Below are 19439 nucleotides of genomic sequence, written 5' to 3'. Positions count from 1 at the left end.
AAATGTGTAGGGTGCAGCTTTTCATACGCTACAGAAATGTGCCTCGCTGTAACAAGCCTGCAAACTGCAGCGACATATGAGGTATGAGGAGCCAAAGCGTAGTGGGTGGTCTCCATACAGACGTTATTCACTGGTGGGTAAATCGCTGGAAGCTGAGATTTTATCGTTTACACAGTAAGCAGAGAATACATGTGAAAATCTGTGTGTAATGCATCCAGATGTCCACAAAGGAGCCCCCGAGTGTCTCCGTTCATTCCAGACTCACATCCACTGAGAACTGAGAGACTTCAGCTTATTCAAGTTGTGTTCTTCAAGCAATTATGGAATTACTGAAAGACTAACTGACTAATTATCTGTCTTCAAGATACAACGTATTACACTGAATTTGTGATCTCGGCACACTGATATTCTAGATTTTGTTCATAAAGTTAATGATCTGTTCTTCAGGAATAACAGCAGTAATAATAACAGTGGTATCAGTGTGTGTTTGTATTTTTCTTTACAAATCCCCACTCGCCATGTGGGCGGTCTTTACCAGCAGAATACGTTCAAAACCTTTATGTTTATATATAAATATATGTGGTGGCTCCTAGAGACAAAACACGTACAAACTCCAAAACAGAGCTACCTAAGATCACTTAAATTAATTGAAAGCACATGTGTATTGTTTGTGTATTTATACACCAGCACTCATATATATTCAAATAATTAAAAAAAAAAGTTCATTTACCTGTTGCTACCACACATCACACTTATGTAGCCACTAAAGCTCAACACTGCACCTAGCATCCTGGAGCACTTCTGTTGTGTTTTGTACGTGCTTCGGGGTTTGTACGTGCTTTGTCTCTCGGGGCCACCGTAAATATACTTTTATTTATTCACTCCACATAAAATGTAATAAATAAATCATATAATACAAAAACCAACTATTTACATTTAAACTTTTAACTATTTAAATTTTCAGCTTTTTCCTTTTAAACAAATTTAAAGTGAAACAACACAAAACACTGCAAACCACAACACAATTAAATATAAATTATAATATGAAAACAAAAAGAAGATGCATATTCTCTGTCATATGGACCTGCATGAATAAGCTTTCTGAATCCTTTATCATCTGCACCTGAAAATAGTTGTGGATGATTACTATACCTTTCTAATGTGACGTTGTTGTCCCTGGCTCTCTCTCTCCCTCCCTCCCGCTCTGTTCCTGTGCTACTGACCGTAACTTCCGCCCCTCCCCCCTCTGCCCAGCGCAAAGCACAAGGCTCGCGTGCAGAGTGAAGCGGGAAAAAAAGTGCGAGAGAGAGGGTGAGAGAAAAAAACCCCTATGGCTCTAAATAAGGAGTTCACCTCAAAGACCCGGCCCTAAGAGCCGTTTCGTTCGCAACCGACACATCACTAGTTTACAGACAGAAAGATGACAGGCGCACACACACATGCTACCACAAACATCAATAATGGGATTTTATTGTACCATACCGCTGTGTTAATCAAGAATCTATTTGCAAAAGGAAGTTATTAAAGTTCTAATTGTTAATTTGACTGTTTTTAATTTGTTTCTTGTTTTTTTCATATTCAGTTTCATATTTCACAATGATGTTTTTATAAGCTTTTTCATGACAGTAATGTTGTCTGGATGACGAGTTTGAGACGAGGGAAGTGATGGAAAACGGTGGGACTGCATAACTCATCAAGGAGGTGCTCACGTTTAGGGCGAAATTTATATTAGACATGCTTTTTTTGTAATACAGTCTTTTAAATCTATATTCTTTAGAATTATGTATAATGTAATGTATTATGTAGGATAACTGGATATAAAATGCTTAAATATTAATATTATGGAAAAACATCTCCCAACTAAGAAACATGTTTCTCATATTTACAAAATAAATGAGTCGTGCCAAAATATGGTTTATATTAAGGAGAACTGGTAATTAGAATTAAATGCTATAATCACTGATAATATATGGGAAGCAAAAGCTGTCACAAGGTATCTTATATACCTAATAAAGAACTATGCCCTTGGAGAAAATGTGGGGAAACAGCAGATTATTCACATATTTGTGGGGATTGTCCAATAATTCGAGGATTCTGGAAAAGAATCAAAGAAGAAACAGAAAATCCTACAAGTTAATCCTCCATTAAATTCAACCTTATTTCTTTTAGGAGTTATACCTAGAGAGGCATATAGCCCAGACAAAAAAAAAGAATCTACAGATACTCCTATTGATAGCTAAGAAAATGATAACTGTGAAATGGAAACAACCAAGCCCACCATTCATAACACAACGGAAACAGAGACTGAAAAGAGTTCACACAACGGAGTGAATGACAGTGAGCGTCCACCAGAGATGAAACTGTGTGACCAGAAACCTGGTGAATGAACAAGAATCCTGAATGTTGCACTATAAGGTTATAAACTCCCCTCATGATATTTTATTTTATTGATCTTGGTCTGTTTTTCTCTCTTCTGTGGTCCTTTATCAGAGAATGTTAACATTGTGTTTGTTTGTTATCACAAAAAATACTAAATTGAAAGTTCAAAAACATCAAATAAAATGTTTAAATATAACAGTTTGTAATATGATAATGAGTTGAATTCCTTTTTAAAATAGGCACAAAATATTATTTCATTAAATATTTCATAAAGGCTTTTAAAATCTATTTAATATTTTATGAAGTGGAAGCAGAAAAGTCACAGTCAAATATCTGCAGACCTGTGCTTCTTACTGTACCATGAAAACTATGATTTTTTTAATCATTTTAATCCTACTCTGACTCTTTATGTGCTATTTGAAATCAAATGTAAAAAATCACATCAATCCATTTTTTGTTTGTTTGATGATTATGCAGGCATCTGCGTGCTGCTTGCTCAGTATATCAACAACCTTGACAGTCTTTTTGTCCCCAAACAACTGCATTCTCTGACAAATCCGTTTACTCTGTAGCTTACAGCTGGAATTTAATGAGCCATGAAACTTATTTCAGTGTTTCAGGCTGGACCTTTTTCCATTTTAAGCATGGCCAGCCATGCAGAATGTGTAAACAATCATTTATTAGTGGATAACAGAAATGTGACTCTGTTTGTTTATATTCATTTATTTTCTAATTGCATATATTTACTCTGTGCTGAAGGGTAGCATGGAGGCCTGCATTCAAAAAACATCCCTGAGACCGTGTCTTGATAGATTATTACTGATGTCAAATCAATGATTGTATTCTGTTTTTTAAAAAAAGTTTTACTAATTACTCTCTAATAGCATTTCACTTTAAAAGCCTTAATTATATGACTATATTGCTCAATATCTTTAAATAAAAAAAAACAGCTAAACACTCAGCATGATGGTGACTGTAGAAAGCAGTGGGGCTTCTGAGACACGAAGCTTACCTGCCTCATCCTAAGTATATGCAAACTATATATTCACTATCGCATCTGGTTCGTGCGCATTCGCGTGTCGAACAGCGACGAGACAAATGGCAAACAGCACAGCTGATAAGATTTCCATGACATCTATGCAACGCTGTGCTAAGCAGATGCCAGAGAAAGGAAGTGGGAGGGGGCAGGAAATCACTCTGACTAATTACCCTCCTACAGCAAGTTAGTATGTAGCCAAGCAAGTGACAGCAACTGTTAAGTTGGGTGCAGGGGGTTGACGCAGTCTTTACAACCTCCAAAAGGTCTCTTAGTCAAGAAATTCAACAGCACTGCCAAAAAGGAGGTGAGCAGATTGAAAGAGAAGCACTTTAGGGTGGAGATAATGCATGTGGGTGGGAGCACAGCTGGGTGGGGGAGGCAGCGAGTGTAAGTGCAAGAAAGGGGGGGGTTGAGCAAGTCCTGACACCTGACATACAGCGAGCAAAGAAATGGTACAGAAGCAGAGCATGAAGTTTTAATATACTGTTTACTACATCATCTGCTGGGTGATGCAAGGTAGGACATCACCTGACAGCGCTGTGTTGGTGCTGTTCCTGTGACATCATGTGTCGCTCCACCACCATCAGTGACCGCACCCCGGCTTTGCTTTCGACACATAATTACCTTTATGAAAGGACGGGTTTTAACCACAAACACGGGCTCTTCTTGAACCCAAGCCTCATAAAATGGGACTAAAATCTGAAAATTAAAACCAAAACCAAAAATGCTGATGTTTAATAACAAAGAATCACAGATCCGCAGAGTGTGCTCTTTGCTGTTGTGCGGCAGCAATACCACATGCAGAGATAGACTGTGTCGGTTCCTCCTTTGCTGCTAAACAGCCCCGACCCATTACGGCATGAATCCAGTAGATCCTTTTTATCATTTCAGGACCACGGAGAGCACACATGACTGTGTTTTTTTGTGGTGGACAAATTCAGCTGTGTGCACGCTGACACTATGTGACATATACATTTCCAGTTGGTTTTATCCCTTTAAGTACTGTAAGCTTTCTTAGTACAACAGTGCCACAGAACGTGACAATAGAAAACTGTCGTATGGCTTGCAGTACTACATTTGAACCTGACAACCGTTTCCTTCATAATAACTCTACATGTGTATGGCCTATATGTCTATAGTTATATGCTTTCCTGATTCCAATTAACAAGCGGTGCCTGTCCTGTTGATCTGCAGCTGAATATCTCTTAGTTTGCAACCTTGTGCTAAATTGCACAGCTCTTGGCAGACGAGGTGTGTCATGTTGAAATGAACTGACCTGTTTAGAAAAACAGAAAAGGTGGTTTGGTCAATCATCCATAAACCTACCCACACCTATCAGCAGCACATGGGATTTGCACTCACACCCTATTTAGTAAATCTGTCCCTACAACTGATAGGCTGTGTGTGTGTGTGTGTGTGTGTGTGTGTGTGTGTGTGTGTGCATTGTGCGCATTGGAAGCATCAGTAAGAGCGTGATTTACTTTCATTGTAAAAGAGACAGGCAAGTTCACCCACACTCTGTACATCCACATATCCACGCGTCCACAACAAAGGAGGATCCCTTCATTATTCATCGCAGCTGAAATATTAGACCCAAATGGGCTGAGCTGCAAGAAAAGCATTTTTATTAATGCAGACGGTCATTTTATAAATTCCACCTCTTTTTGTTTCTGCCTCAGACATACAGCTACTTTCTCCCCACACTGCTTCCTACATTAGATGAGTCAGTGTTTTCTCCAATCTCTAATTTTCAGTTTGTGTGCTAATAAAATGATGACTGAGAAAAAAAGTCAGTGTCAATACTGAGGCTTAGTTCATAGTTATTTCAGTGTAGCTTTCTCTTTTTTTGACAGTTCTTTAGAAACTCGAGAACTTTAGACGGAAATGAGGAGCTGAATGAATTCACAGCAGAGAGTTCACTCCGCTCGTCAAATTGGGTCAATAAAACACAAAAACCTTGGCTCCCCCCGACGGATCGTTAGTAAGTTCAGAGTCTGAACAAAGCTACCGTGTGCTTTAATACAGCTCAGATTAAGTCAAAGCTGTTTCATTTCAAAAGAACAGAAACAGTCATAAGCATGATAGAGGTCAGAGGTCACGAGTTCAGCTTCTACCACACGCACAAATTCCCTGGAAATGATTTATTTCTTTTATTTTATTACCAATACAAAAATGGTTTCAGGTGCACTTTCAGAGCTTGACTGAAGAACAAATCATACATACTGAGAAAATGTAAAAAGAAAAAAGACTCTTTGAACATCTGGGTCACCAGTTGGTTTGAACTTCATATCTGTACGTTTTAAACCAAGTTCAGTTTACTTATCTCAAAATTCAAACGCCGTGAGACTCTCAGTATGTTGTCTGTGGCTTAAAAGAACCCAATAAGCTAAACAACCTACAAAGAGATAAACAACTAAAGAAATCCTCCATATATAGAGCTAATACCACCTGTGAATTATTTAGGTTCAGCAAATGTGCTGAATAAATAAACGGGTTGAGGATGAACAGGTGTTTGTTTGTTTATAAAAACAGAAATGGCAAATCAACAGACTCCACCTTGTTTTATAAATGCAACATGTTTATGAGGTTTTCAAAATACATTTTCTATGAATTAATATCACTAACAGTGAGACTGCGCCCACTGAAGTTTTAAAGTGGCTCATTCTCCTCATGAGAAGCCTCGTTTTAGCCATGCTGGAGGTGTATTATAAAGTCTGGCTTCATATGTGGTGGCATCATTTTGAAATGCAGTGCATTCAAACCAGGTGACTTGTTAACAGCTAAGATGCTTAAGAGATTTAAAGGAATTTCTCAACCTAAAACCGCTCGTTACGTAGCTGCAGGCCCGCGTGAGCTGAGCTGTGTGGGTTCTGGATTATTGGGTTGGTGCATTTTAACTTCTGAATCACTTATCCGTGAACATGGTTCTTTAAACAGCACACAGCTGCAGTGTATGGAAGCCCACTTCCACCAAGAGGAAGAAAAAAGGATTCTCTGGGTTGAATATAGCAAAAGGAAATTAATTTAAGGACTGGGCCTTCCATAGAGGGCTTGTTTGTTGTCTTAGTGTTGCTTGTCTAGTGAGTGCTGTCAGTCTTTTTCAGAATAACTTGGCATTTCTCAAGGCTAAAGTACTGTCCCTGTTAAAAACAGAGGACTATATTATATGCCATTTTGAATTTCTCCACATTTGCAAACAATGACTGGTCACATAAAACAAGAAGGCTCGAAGCTGATATCATGTTATTTGCTATCTTGATGTCTTTGTGACACTGGCCTTTGCCTGCAGAGGTAAAGTCAGAAGATGAGCCAGATTTTTTCAAAGTGAACTTCAGCATATACGTCTGACTAAAAGCATCATAATTCCCATCTTTCTCCTGTTCTCCTGGTGAAACGGGCTTCCACGCCAGTTTTAATATTACTATCCTCACTTATCCTCTTCCCTCTCAAGTGAAACTCGTGAACTCTGACCCGTGCTTGAGCTAAACTCTTGTGTAACAGGTTTATCCGTCTTGCTCCTGGCCACTGTAATCCTGCCCTCATTGTTGCTTATCTTACTTAACGCTCTTTTGATTCCTTTTGAACAACTGGCCACTGAACTCGCCTCAGCCGTTCTCTCACCTTCTGGTCATGGCTGTAGGCGAGAATCCAGTCCTCCTGCTCAGGGTGGAAGAGAAGGCTGAGGATGTAGAAATTCAGCCGGTACTTCTGGTAGGTGGCTCCTTCATCAGAGCTGATCAGAAGGCTACTCTCTATCTCCGGATCGGTTAGCAGCATGATCTGAAAATGTCACAAAGATGAAAGATTAGGGACACTGCAAGCAGGCTGAGAAAACAGCTCACAAAACAGCAGCAGTTACAGTTAGCCCAAACAGAGCAGAAAGACAGGCCAGCGGAGGATAGCCTACAGTGAAACATTTGTGCATCAAAATGCAAGCGTGTGAGTTTTCTTCTTTGATTGTGCTGAATTATTTGTCGCTTTTCTTCCAATTCACCCACTTGTAAAAGACAAATACACAGAGACAAGTCAATCAGAACTGATTACCATATCTGAGATATAAAGCATATTATTACCAGTGAGGCTGCAGATTAGCATATAAAAACTTGTCATCCACAGTCAGTTTTCCACTGATGATACCATATCGCGAAAAATAATTTGTATCTGTTAGGTTTGATGATATAATCAGTATGATACATCTTGCAGCAAATGGGTGTGTGTAACAGCAGCAGCGTGCACCCGCTGTTTGTCTCTGTCTTCATGCTCACTGCCTATGCTCAGTCAGGCCTTAAGAGCTTTGATTTCCCATGAGCTTCTTTCTCTTCTTAGAGGTCCAACTTTTCTTTTGCCAAATTCTGGCACAGCCCCCAGAAAAAGGACAAAAAAACACCGTCCAAAATTCCTGCTTATTATCAGATGCAAATATAATTGAATCGGTGGACCTCAACCGCCATAAGTACTGTCAGCATCAGGAGTAGCAGTAAAGTAGCAGTTTGCTGAGGTCAGACACTAGAAGGTGTTTGTGAGTAAAACACAAGCAAAAAACAACCATCAGAACTCTGGTTTAAACGTCAGGACAGTTCTGACCACGATAATCAATCCACCCATCAGTCCATCCATCACTTATCCTGGTCAGGTGATGTGTTGGGTTAGCAGTCTATTCTGAGACGCCCATAGCTCCCTGCCCTCAGTGAGATCTACGTCTCCTCCCAGTTGGACATGCTCAAAAAAGTGACTCCACTCTGAGCTACTCCTGAATTTGTCTTCTCACAATATCTACAACGCTCAGCTATGATAGTCAGGGTGGGGGAACTCATTATTACAGTTCCACTAAGCATGGTATGAATATCACATTCTGGACTTGCAAATTTACATTTGGATGTCAATTAGGTGACAATTCCGTATAAAGGGGTAGATGTGAACCTAAACCTATCCCTAACCAGTTGGCCGACAGCTTCACGGATTTTAAGATGTTAAAGAACGCAAACACCGACTTAAGGGGCAAAATGTGCTGTAAATGTTTTAGAGGAAGCACTGCTTCAGCATCCATTTCTGGAAAGGGTTTAATTTCCACAGGACATGAGAAAAACATCCCCACTGTTCTCCTACTGTCCTGTCAAGGCTGGAGGGAAAGGGATTTGTTACAAATGTGTTACTGTGTACCACAGGCAATAGGCTTGCAGAGGAGCTCCAAGAGCCCTGGTAAATTTTACACTACATACAGGCTGTACTGGCTGAAAAAGTGACGAATATAGTTTTATTAGCTGAAAATATTAATCTAAAAGTTTTGGGATCGAACATTAGGAGACAGTAAAGCACAGTGTTCCTGGCAGAATACAAATACAGCAATATCTGGGAAGTATATGAAAAAAGTTTGCAGGATAAGACAGAAAATGCTGAGCTGCTGAAAGTTCTCGAAGAAGAAAAAGATAAGTGTGTTTAATGTGATCACAGTTCACAGACACTCTTTCAGGTACCTATAGATATATAAGTATAGGTACTGTAAGACTAGAATGTTTGTCGCGTTGCTATTTTGCTCAGTGCTGTTTCTGTTGGTCAGTGTTATTAATGACAGGTTTCCAAACTAAGAACCTAAAACAGTCCAATGGGAAAACTGAAAGTTCACTTATGTGCATGATGATCATTTTACCTTCAATATTAGAGCATTATTACTGAATGTGTTGGAGTTTAAGTTCTATCGTTAACAGTGTCATATATTTCTACTGTCCTATCCTAATGGTTGCCTTGTGTTTATAAGCTTTTATCCATCCTCTCTATGGTCTGAGTCTTTTTGGTGACTAAGAATATATAAGGTAGTATATAAGGCAGAGTTTGACTCCTTTTGTCAGCCCAATCTTATTTGTTGAGTTTCATAACTGTGAAAGCCTAGCTCTGTTTTTTCTCAATTACAGGCTGTTAAAAGTGCCAAAGCTCTCGCAACGTTTCTGATGCCAACGTGTCGATAAAAGCAGTCGTGTAAAGTTGTATAAAGAAAAGTCCCCGTGTCTTACATTAGGTTTAAAGATGGCCTTTAGCATGACAATCTCCGTGTGGCCATTATGTCACCAGACAGCCGAGAGAATGAGAAGACACACTGCTCTCACAGTCAATATCTGTCTCGGTGTGGCAGCGTGCGGTCGAGTGTTTCTGTTCACTCATGCCGGTGAGTCATTTGTCAGCACTTGCTCGGGCAACAGCAGCCGTGGTAGGCAGGCCCACTAACACCAGTTCATCAATCACAGAAGGCAGATATAATGTTACATACGTGAGCCACATGCTAACCAATCCAATCAAACGCACTCAAATGCTGTCTGAACTACAAACCCCAATTAAGGGTTTTCTCATTCCCTGGAACAGCGACGCAGGTCCAATAACAGACAACTTTATAATTGCTGTTGTGTTTGTGGTGAGTGGAGGATTACAGGAACATTAAACACTGTTGGCATGCTTGCAGAAATGTGTAATCCACTAGTATACATCAAAATATGGAGATCAATACAGCCTGTTACAATGTGTAAATACAATATGGTAATTACTACAGCTATGATGCATGGCTCTGTTTTGGGGGGGGGGTTCCCCCAGCTTTGTTCTCTTGTATTAAAAAAAAGACCACTTCATTAACCTTTTCAGACACGGACAAATAATGGATGATGCTGTCAGACAGACACCACAACATGAAAAAAAAGATTCTTGTAGCGTAATGTTGTTTAGCTCCACAAAGTGAGGGTGTGAAAATAGCTTGGTTTTGCCTTGTTTGCCTTCAGTCTCTCGCCTCACTCGCTCCACGTGCAGCATCCCAGCATGCAAAAGAGGCTCGACATAAAACTTCTGCATGTAGAGGTTCACACGAGCTCTCATGAATTCATTTTGTGTGGGCTCCTCCCAGCGCAGAAAGCTAACACATGCATGAACGGACTGAATACAGATACTGGATTCCACACTCTTATACAAAGAAGAAATGGCAGAGACAATGCAGCTAATAAATGTTACATTTTAGACAAAGAGCAAAGAAACTTGTCAGATGAGAAAATGTTGCATCCTTTTCGAACGCATTTCAGGTGTAGGCTGTGGCCTTTTCTCATTCTCACTCATTATAATGAGTAAGCTCCACTAATGAATATTTTTAATAAAAGCAATGGCTGACATGATTCAGAGACAAACCTGTAAATGCACCTAATGTGGCTTTTAGCCTCTTTTTGCTGAGGGGCTTGGTTTTTAGAGGGACTCGGGTACTGTTTGCTTAAACCTAACTTTGCCTTTAGCTGCAAGAAGCTGCTGTTTTGTACAAAATTTTTGTACAAAATCTTTAAGAAATCTAAATTTATCTGGTGCACGGACAAAAGATTAGTGCTGAGTATGGAGGAGGGTGAAGATTTTACTTGCAGTCCTCAGATGGAAAGAAGACTGAATCTGAATCTTTCTCAACTTTGGGATAGATTAAGTATATCTTGTCTTTTTACTTAATGTCTGTGTCAAAAATGATAATTGTAATCAGTGAGGTCTAAATATTCCATTTCAAATATTCAATTAAATTCAACTATATCTAGGTGTTTTTTTGGGTTTTTTTTCTCCTGTTAACAAACCCAACCATCCATCCATGACGGCATGACAGTTCAACACATTCTGATCCCAGTGCATCAAATACTGCTGCTCATATCCTGTCTTCCTCCTCTCTCCCCAACCGGTCGCAGCAGATGGCCCCGCCCCTCCCTGAGCCTGGTTCTGCTGGAGGTTTCTTCCTGTTAAAAGGGAGTTTTTCCTTCCCACTGTCGCCAAAGCGCTGCTCATAGGGGGTCATATGGTTGTTGGGTTTTCTCTGTGTGTATTATTGTAGGGTCGACCTTACAATATGAAGCGCCTTGAGGCGACTGTTGTTGTGATTTGGCGCTGTATAAATAAAACTGAATTGAATTCATAGAGTCCCATATGCCACATTGCTGGATCTCTAAGTGCTTAGAGGTTCTTAGGTTTTTCAGCCATGAGACACGGTTCATGTCCGGATTTGGTAGTTTCATATCTTGGATTTTCTTTCCTTGGCTTTCACTTGCCAAATTTGATTTCCACCAGCTGATTACCTTCATTTCCTCGTTTTTTTTTTGCAGTTGTATATATGCTGTTGGCATCACATTTAAATGTATGCATTGGAAAGTGATTCTAAAGGTTGTTTAAGTACAGTTGAGAAGACAGAAGCAAACAGGCTGGAAAGAAGCACAGTTTGCTTAAAGCTTAGCTAAATTTTGTGGCTTTACAAAAAAGCGTCTCAATGTCAGCAGAAACCCCACAATTGTCCCAGCTTGGCACTTAAAAATGTATTCTTCATCACTGAAATGGTGTTTTAACAAAATGATTGCAGTTTCAAAGGACAGTGAATATCCATCCATGAAAAAGACTGAAGATTTTTAGATTTTCTTTTTTATGTCTCAGCTCACTGCTGAGTGTTGAAGTGCTATTCAGCTGTCGTGTTTAATACTCCTACTGCAGAAAACAACAGTCAAACTCGGGGTATTACTTTCAAACAGATCTGTGGCGTCACATTTGTAATCAGTAATATAAACAGAACTTTAATAATGGTGCAGTAATGAACCCACAGTAATCAAATTCAAAGTCACAGATTAACATGTAGTGCCCTTCTGAGCACTGAACAGTCTGGTCACAATGCTTAGGAACTTTGCCCTAAAACTTTTCTTATCAGCACTCACACTATGTGTGTGTGTGTGTGTGTGTGTGTGTGTGTGTGTGTGTGTGTGTGTGTGTGTGTGTGTGTGTGTGTGTGTGTATATGAGGCCAAAAAGGTTGAATATGACAAAGGTTAATGAAGCATGTTTGTGACTGCTGGAGGACATTTATGTGTAAGGAGTGTAATCCACCACTGCAGCAGCATAAATACTCTGTAAGAGAATATTAATCAAATTAGCTTCATATTTTCCATTTCATATATTCAGCCTGTAATTGGATACCAACTCCTCTCAATAAATCTATGACTAATTTCTTGCAATACTCAGCAATAAATAGTGTTCGTTGCTGAGACTTTAAGCAGGTCCAGATCGGGAAAGCAGAGGAACAAAAGAAACAACCTGAGATTTATTCTTTCTCTGGGGAAACTCAATTTTCGAGCTTTGGGGATGATTTTTTTTTTTTAACTTTTATTGCCAAAAATAACAAGGCAATTCACATCAACAACATGACCTGAGACCAAATCTGCAGCATATAATGGTGAGGCTTATTCAAAAACTTAATTTAAAAGAAAAAAACATATATACACATATACATGCATACATACATAGATACATACCAATACCTAAGCACAGATGTAACAATGTTAAGGCTTGAGTGTCCATCCATCCATCCATTCGCTTCCGCTTATCCTTTTTCAGGGTCGCGGGGGGCGCTGGAGCCTATCCCAGCTGTCATAGGGCGAGAGGCAGGGTACACCCTGGACAGGTCGCCAGTCTGTCTGTTTCACCTCTCATCCGAGAAGCTTCTTCAGTTCTAAGGTCAAATGGTGGAGAGTCCCAGATATAAACCTAGTGGGAGTTTCCCCTCACAGAGGGACAAAAGGACCCCCTGATGATCCTCTAATCACATCCACAGGACAAGACTCAGCAGTCCATCTGCATCTTAAGGATAAAGGACACTCTTTCGAGGATGCCAATGTTCACATTTTGGACAGAGAGGACAGATGGTTTGAAAGAGGAGTGAAAGAAGCATCTATGTCCACTGTGAGCGACCATCTTTGAACAGAGGCGGTGGTTTACGACACCAACTCTCTGCCATCTATAATCCAGTTTTGAGATCCCTTCCCAGACGCCTTAACGCCCACTCACATCCTGGGCCATCTGACCTCAGGAATTCGCATGATAAGGTGGGGCCAGGTTTCACAATGAACTCACCCGAAACTCTGCCTGATTGGGACCCACACCCAGTTTCACACCTTGGCTCAGGTGATTAGAGGATCATCAGGGGGTCCTTTTGTCCCTCTGTGGGGGGATACTCCCACTAGGTTTATATCTGGGACTCTCCACCATTTGACCTTAGAACTGAAGAAGCTTCTCGGATGAGAGGTGAAACGTCTTCAAGCAACTTAAAGAAGTCCAGACGCTTTTCTTTGCAAGCTCCTTTGACTACGATGACCTGGATGACTGAGAACCTTCACAGACATATTGTAGTTGAGCTGTTATCGGTTCCATCGTATAGACATGTCTAGTTTTCAGAAGCCACTGGGCAACTGTGGGTGTTTCTGGTTTGAGCCAGTGATGCAGGAGAAAGTGCTGCTCATAGAAGAAACCATCAGGAAAGATATCCAACAAAAAGATCAGAGGATCCATTGGGAGGTTGACAGACAATATGTTTTGTATAATGTTCTTGACATCCATCCAGTACTGTTGTATGTAAACACAGTTTACATACACAAACATTTACATTCACAAACCCACACCCTCTCCAACATTTATCACTGACGCTACTTTTGGATAGAAAGGTTTTCAGTGGAGTTCTAAAAAAATCTTAATTTAACCTTCCAGTCAAATTCCTTCCACATTTGACTCCCCACCCCTCTATGGCAGCCACAACAGACACTCTCCCATGTGACATCATCCAACATTATATTGAGCTCCATTTCCCATTGTTGTTTTATATGATAGGTATTATCAGACATGTCAACCAGCAGTTTCTGGTAGATCAAAGACACTTGGTTTTTCAATGTACCCGACTTTTCAAGCAGTTTTATAAAATGGTTTTCCAACCCGATTGGTTCTCTTCTAATATTGTCCCAGTCTTTATGCTTTGTAATGTAGTCCCTTAACTGTAAGTATCTATAATGGTCCCCTGGGGATAAAACATATTTCGCCCTTAGCTGGGCAAAACGTTTAAGAGTATTCTTTTCAAACAGCTGATTGACTGTAATCAATCCTTTCTCCGCCCACCTCAACATTTCCATTTATGGGAACTGCTCGAGACATGGTCAAATTCCCTTTTAACATTTTTAACACTTGGTTCCAAATCTTTACGGTATGCTTGACCCATGGGTTAGTTATTTTAATCTTTTTCCGTGATTGTGGGTTGAGAAATGGGAGACTCCGAAGGGAGATACCTGGTAATGAATACTCTTCCATAGATACCCACTGCATTTCTGAATCACGAATAATCCAGGCAGCCATTGATTTTAATTGAGCTGCCCAATAGTACATTCTGAAGTTAGGCAATTTGAGGGCCCCTTTTTCCTTTCCAGACATTAACATTTTGAGTCTGACCCTTGGTCGTTTATTCTGTCAGATAAATTTAGATGTAATGCGTTCTAATAATTTGAATGCAGACTGTGGGATCAAAATGGGTAGGTGCTGAAATAGGAATAATAGGTGTGGAAGAATATTCATCCTTATACATTCAATCCTCCCCATAAAAGTGAGTGGGAGTAGGTTCCATCTGTCCAAGTCCCTCCTAATCTCCTTGAACAACCGATCATAATTGAGTGCAAGTAGCTGGTTTTAGGAGTAATAATTACCCCCAAGTATCTGAAGCCCTGTTTGGAGCGTCTAAAAGATACAAGATGATCTAGCTGTGTGGGCCAGTTGCCAACAATCATTAACGCCTCAGATTTATTTGTATTTATTTTATAACCTGACACTGTACCATAATCTTTAAGGTTGCTCAGAAGAGCTGGGACAGAGGTGACCGGATTCTCTAAAAATAGCAGAATATCATCTGCGAAAAGTGACAGCTTATGTTGTGTATTGGTTTCATCTCTAATTCCTTGTATGAGAGGGTTGGATCTGATCAGTTCAGCTAACGGTTCAATACTAAGAGCAAATAAGGACGGCGATAACACTTCACCCTGTCTAGTGCCACCGCCTAGAGAGAAGAAGTCGGAGCAGTGACCATTAACCCTTACCCGAGACCTGGGATTTTTATATAGTGTTTGGACCCATGAGATAAAAGTCTCATTAAAGCCCATATGCCTGAGAGTCTGTTGCAGGAAGTCCCAATCTACCCGGTCAAAGGCCTTTTCTGCATCCAGGCTCAAGAACATTGAAGAGGTGTCCCTTTCCTGTGCCATAATCTGAAGATTGAGGGCCCTTCTAACATTATCTGAACCTTGCCTATGGAAAATAAAACCTGTTTGGTCAGGTTTCACTAGTGTTTTTGAATTCTATTTGCAATAATGGCTGTAAGAATTTTTAAATCAACACAAAGCAAGCTGAGTAAAGTCGGGTCCTTGCTTTCTTTATGGATGACACTAATAATAGCTTCAGACCATGACTGGGGGGGGATCACCTTTAAATAATGCATAATTATAAACTTTGCATAATATCTGCTCTGTAAAATCTTTTTCTTGGGGTGGAACTGGCGCCACACATCCACTAGGCCCAATTCTTTAATCATTGTATTTAAACTACAAGATTTTTTGGATTTGGGGCCATTGTGTGCCGGGAGTCTGTCGACAGCTGCTTTCAAAGTACAATTGAAATCACCTCCCACCAAGATCATTCCTTCAGATTTTTCTGCTCTTAATGATGCAATATTCTTGAAGAAATTTGGACAGTCCTCGTTTGGTGCATATAAATTTAGTAAAGTAATTTTAGACCTCCCTACAGAGCTAATCACCATCACATAGCGCCCTTCCCTATCTGCAAATGTATTTTCATGGTGGAAATATGTTGACCTGCTAACAAGAATTGCAACTCCTCTTTTTCTCCCATCCTGATAAGTAGAGCTATATTGTTGTTCAACCCACTCTCTCCCCAACTTCCTGTGTTCCCTTTCAGAGAGGTGAGTCTCCTGGAGCATTGCTATGGAGCACCTAAAGTTTTTCATTTGGTTCAGTACCTTTTTCCTTTTAATTGGACTATTCAAACCCTTTACGTTATACAAAACACAAATTAGATCTTTCATATCTTAGACTCATATCCTATACAGACAAAACTAAATTATTATACTCAATGAAATAATGGTCCACAATTGGTCTCAGGCCAAGATAAACAAAACCATTTAGAACTAAACAAACAAAGAACATTAAGAACAGTAGCTTCCACGTACCCGACTGGATTAATAACAACCTGAGCAAACCAGTCCGCGGTGTATCCTGGGCGGAGCGTGGTGACAAGTCCTCCGTGGGGGAAAAACACAATGTGTTATTTCGTCGCTGTTGCCCGCTCGCAGAGCGGCTCATTGCGACTATATAAGTAAGTGGGGGGGGTATCCACTTGTGTGCGCACTTTCCATCCATTGTACAAGCAAAAAATTTTTTTTATCTCTTCCTAACATTTATGTCCAAGAAAAACTAAAATTAACTCGGCAGGAGTGACATCTCAGTCCTCCATAAGGAAAGTTTTTATTTCGGCAAGGGAGAGGGTCATACCTGCCCCAGTTCCCCCAGCGGACCGTCGGCACCGGGATTGCTCCGTTTCCATGCGCTCCCTCTGGTCGACTCGCACTTGTATCCCCAGCTCTTGCAGCGTCGGCAGGGGTTCCATCAAACTTGAGAACGTCTTCTCACCACCATCCTTGAACAGTCTCAGTTTTGCTGGAAACACACACTTGGCTCTGATGTTTTTCAGCTTTAATTGCTTTACCGCATCTCGTACCAGTGCCCTCCTCTTTTGCAGTTCCGGGGAAAAATCATGGTCAAAATATATCTGCGTGCCCTTATATAAGACACGCTTCTGGTCCCAGGCTTGTCATAGAATGGTCTCTTTCACAGAGAAGTCCCAGAATCTGACCACCAGTGAGCGCGGTGCTGCATCGGGGTTCTTGGGTTTAGCAGCGAGGACTCTGTGTGCTCGCTCTATTCCAATGTTAAGATCAGTGGGAAGTTGAAGAGTTGATTCACACAGCTCTAGTACAAACAGCTTAACATCTCTCCCCTCACTCCCTTCTGGGACACGATAGATCCTCAGGTTGTTTCGCCTTAGTCTATTTTGCATGTCCTCGCATCATGCTGTGAGATCCATTTCTCTATTTAACAAGTACCGGAGGGCTCATTCATGACGCCTGGTGGAGTCTTCGTTGTCGCCGATCTGCTCCTCCATCTCCATTGTTCTGTTTTCCAGCTTTGTCATATCTTCTCTCAGAATCTTGAAAGACGCCTCCGGTCTCGTCAGAGCTTGCTGTGTTTCCATATGCCCGTCTTTGTTATCTTTTCTTATCTTCTCCAGTTCTGCTAATATCCTCGTTTCTGCATCACGAGTGCTAGCAGTAGCATTAGCATCTGCATTCGAGGACAAAGTTAGTTGCTTCAAATGCTCGCCTTTATCTTTATTTTGATCCTGTTTGCTGGATCCTTTGCCTCTCAGGGACAATGCCATGCTGGTTGAAATGGAAATTGCCGAGTTTTAAAAATTGTAGTTAGGAGTAATGTATTAATCTGGACGGAGCTCGTTCCTTATGCTGCTTGATTAGATCAAGGCGTCACCGGAAGCCCCCTTTGGGGATGATTTAATAGAAGTTGCTAGACTTGCTTCATCCTTTTTGATTGCAGAGCAGAAATAATAATAAAAAAAGACAGAGAAGGCGAACACCTAAATACCTAAATCCACCTGAGGTTACAGTTTGAACTGGGATTGACGGAGCCAGCAGGAGCCCAGGAGCCAGCAACGATCTTGTATTTGTAATCAGACACAGGAAAGCTGCACAGACTAATACCACTTTCTTGTTTCCTTTTGACTGGAAATCACAACCAGTGTGGCATTTTTGGACACAGTTACGTTGGGGGTCAAGGACAGTTCAAACTTTCCACAGACTTGAGCACTTTCAACAACAACAACAACAATCTTTATTTATAGAGCACATTTAAAAACCAATGGCATGCCAAAGTGCTTAACATAAAACAAATTAACACAAGTATAAACAGAGTCATAAAAAAATAGAAGTGTAAAATTATGTTCACAGGAAAAGCCACCAATAGAAAAAATATAACTATAGCACATAACTATAGCACAATATAACTATGCCATCAAAACACAATGGCGACAAGACACACACAGCGGAAATAAAAGCATAATAGGAAAATTAAAAGAATAAATAAATCTCTGCAGACAAGGCCAGCATTTAGCCGGTAGAAAAAGCAAGATTAAACAAACACGTTTTAAGCCGTGATTTAAAAGATTGAATAGAGTCAGACGCCCGGATGCCAATCGGAAGGTTGTTCCACAACTCTGGTGCAGCCAGAGCAAACGCTCGATCACCTCTAGATTTCAACCGAGATCTAGGCTGCACCAGCAGTAACTGTGAGGATGATCTTAAAGCCCTAGCAGGAACATATGAGCTTAAGAGTTCCTTAAGATAGCTCGGTGCTGTGTTATTAGTGATTTTAAAAGTAAACAGCAGAATTTTAAATTGGATACGGTATTTCACAGGCAACCAGTGCAAATCAGCCAGGACGGGAGTAATGTGGGCAAACTTCCTAGTTTTGGTTAGAATGCGTGCAGCAGCATTTTGGACTGTCTGTAATCTGTGAAGGAGGGCAGAGTGGAGACCAAAATAGAGTGAATTGCAGTAATCCAGCCTCGAAGTTACAAAGGCATGGATGAGCTTTTCCAGGTCTTTATGCGGGATATACTGCCTGGCCTTAGAGATAAGGCGGAGTTGGTAAAAACTGGATCTAACAACAGCAGACACTTGTTTATCAAGTTTAAATGAGCTGTCAAATAAGACACCCAGATTCCTAACAGTGTCAGAGAAAGAACTAGTGAGAAAACCAAAAGCATCACGAAGTTTGGCACGGAGAACATTACTGCCAAAGACCACAATTTCAGTTTTCTTATCATTGAGGATAAGAGTATTTGCCAGGAGCCATTGCTTGACCTCACACATGCACTCTCGAAAACAATTCAAGGACGAAGCTAGGTCATCATTTAACTCAAAGTAGATCTGAATGTCATCAGCATAATAATGAAAAGCGATGTGATATTTCTCAAAGATAGCGCTTAAAGGAAGCATGTACAATGAGAACAGAGTAGGGCCTAACACAGATCCCTGAGGGACACCACAGCAAACAGGTACAGCGGAGGAAGAGGAATTGGCCAAATGA

The 19439-nt window shown here is 40.6% G+C and overlaps 1 protein-coding gene across 9 annotated transcripts in view; it reads right to left on the bottom strand.

Annotated features, from left to right (window-relative positions):
- The window catches only part of sorcs1 (sortilin-related VPS10 domain containing receptor 1), a 193512-nt gene that overhangs the window by 55135 nt on the left and 118938 nt on the right, over positions 1-19439 (bottom strand). For all 9 annotated transcript variants that reach the window (XR_015129972.1, XR_015129971.1, XM_086297080.1 and 6 more), the window contains exon 4: positions 7040-7198. Coding sequence is in view for 7 of the 9 variants with exons in the window: in XM_086297080.1 (XP_086153206.1) it covers positions 7040-7198 (159 nt within the window). In the remaining 2 variants the exon portion in view is untranslated. The remainder of the gene's footprint in view (positions 1-7039; positions 7199-19439) is intronic.

This window comes from Aulonocara sp. 'chitande type north' Nkhata Bay, linkage group LG6 (assembly GCF_057382095.1).
Source record: "Aulonocara sp. 'chitande type north' Nkhata Bay isolate Kocher_YH1m ecotype deep benthic linkage group LG6, A_spYH_male_GT1.1, whole genome shotgun sequence".
Classification (NCBI taxonomy): Eukaryota; Metazoa; Chordata; class Actinopteri; order Cichliformes; family Cichlidae; genus Aulonocara; species Aulonocara sp. 'chitande type north' Nkhata Bay.
This window is presented reverse-complemented; position numbering and strand designations above follow the sequence as displayed.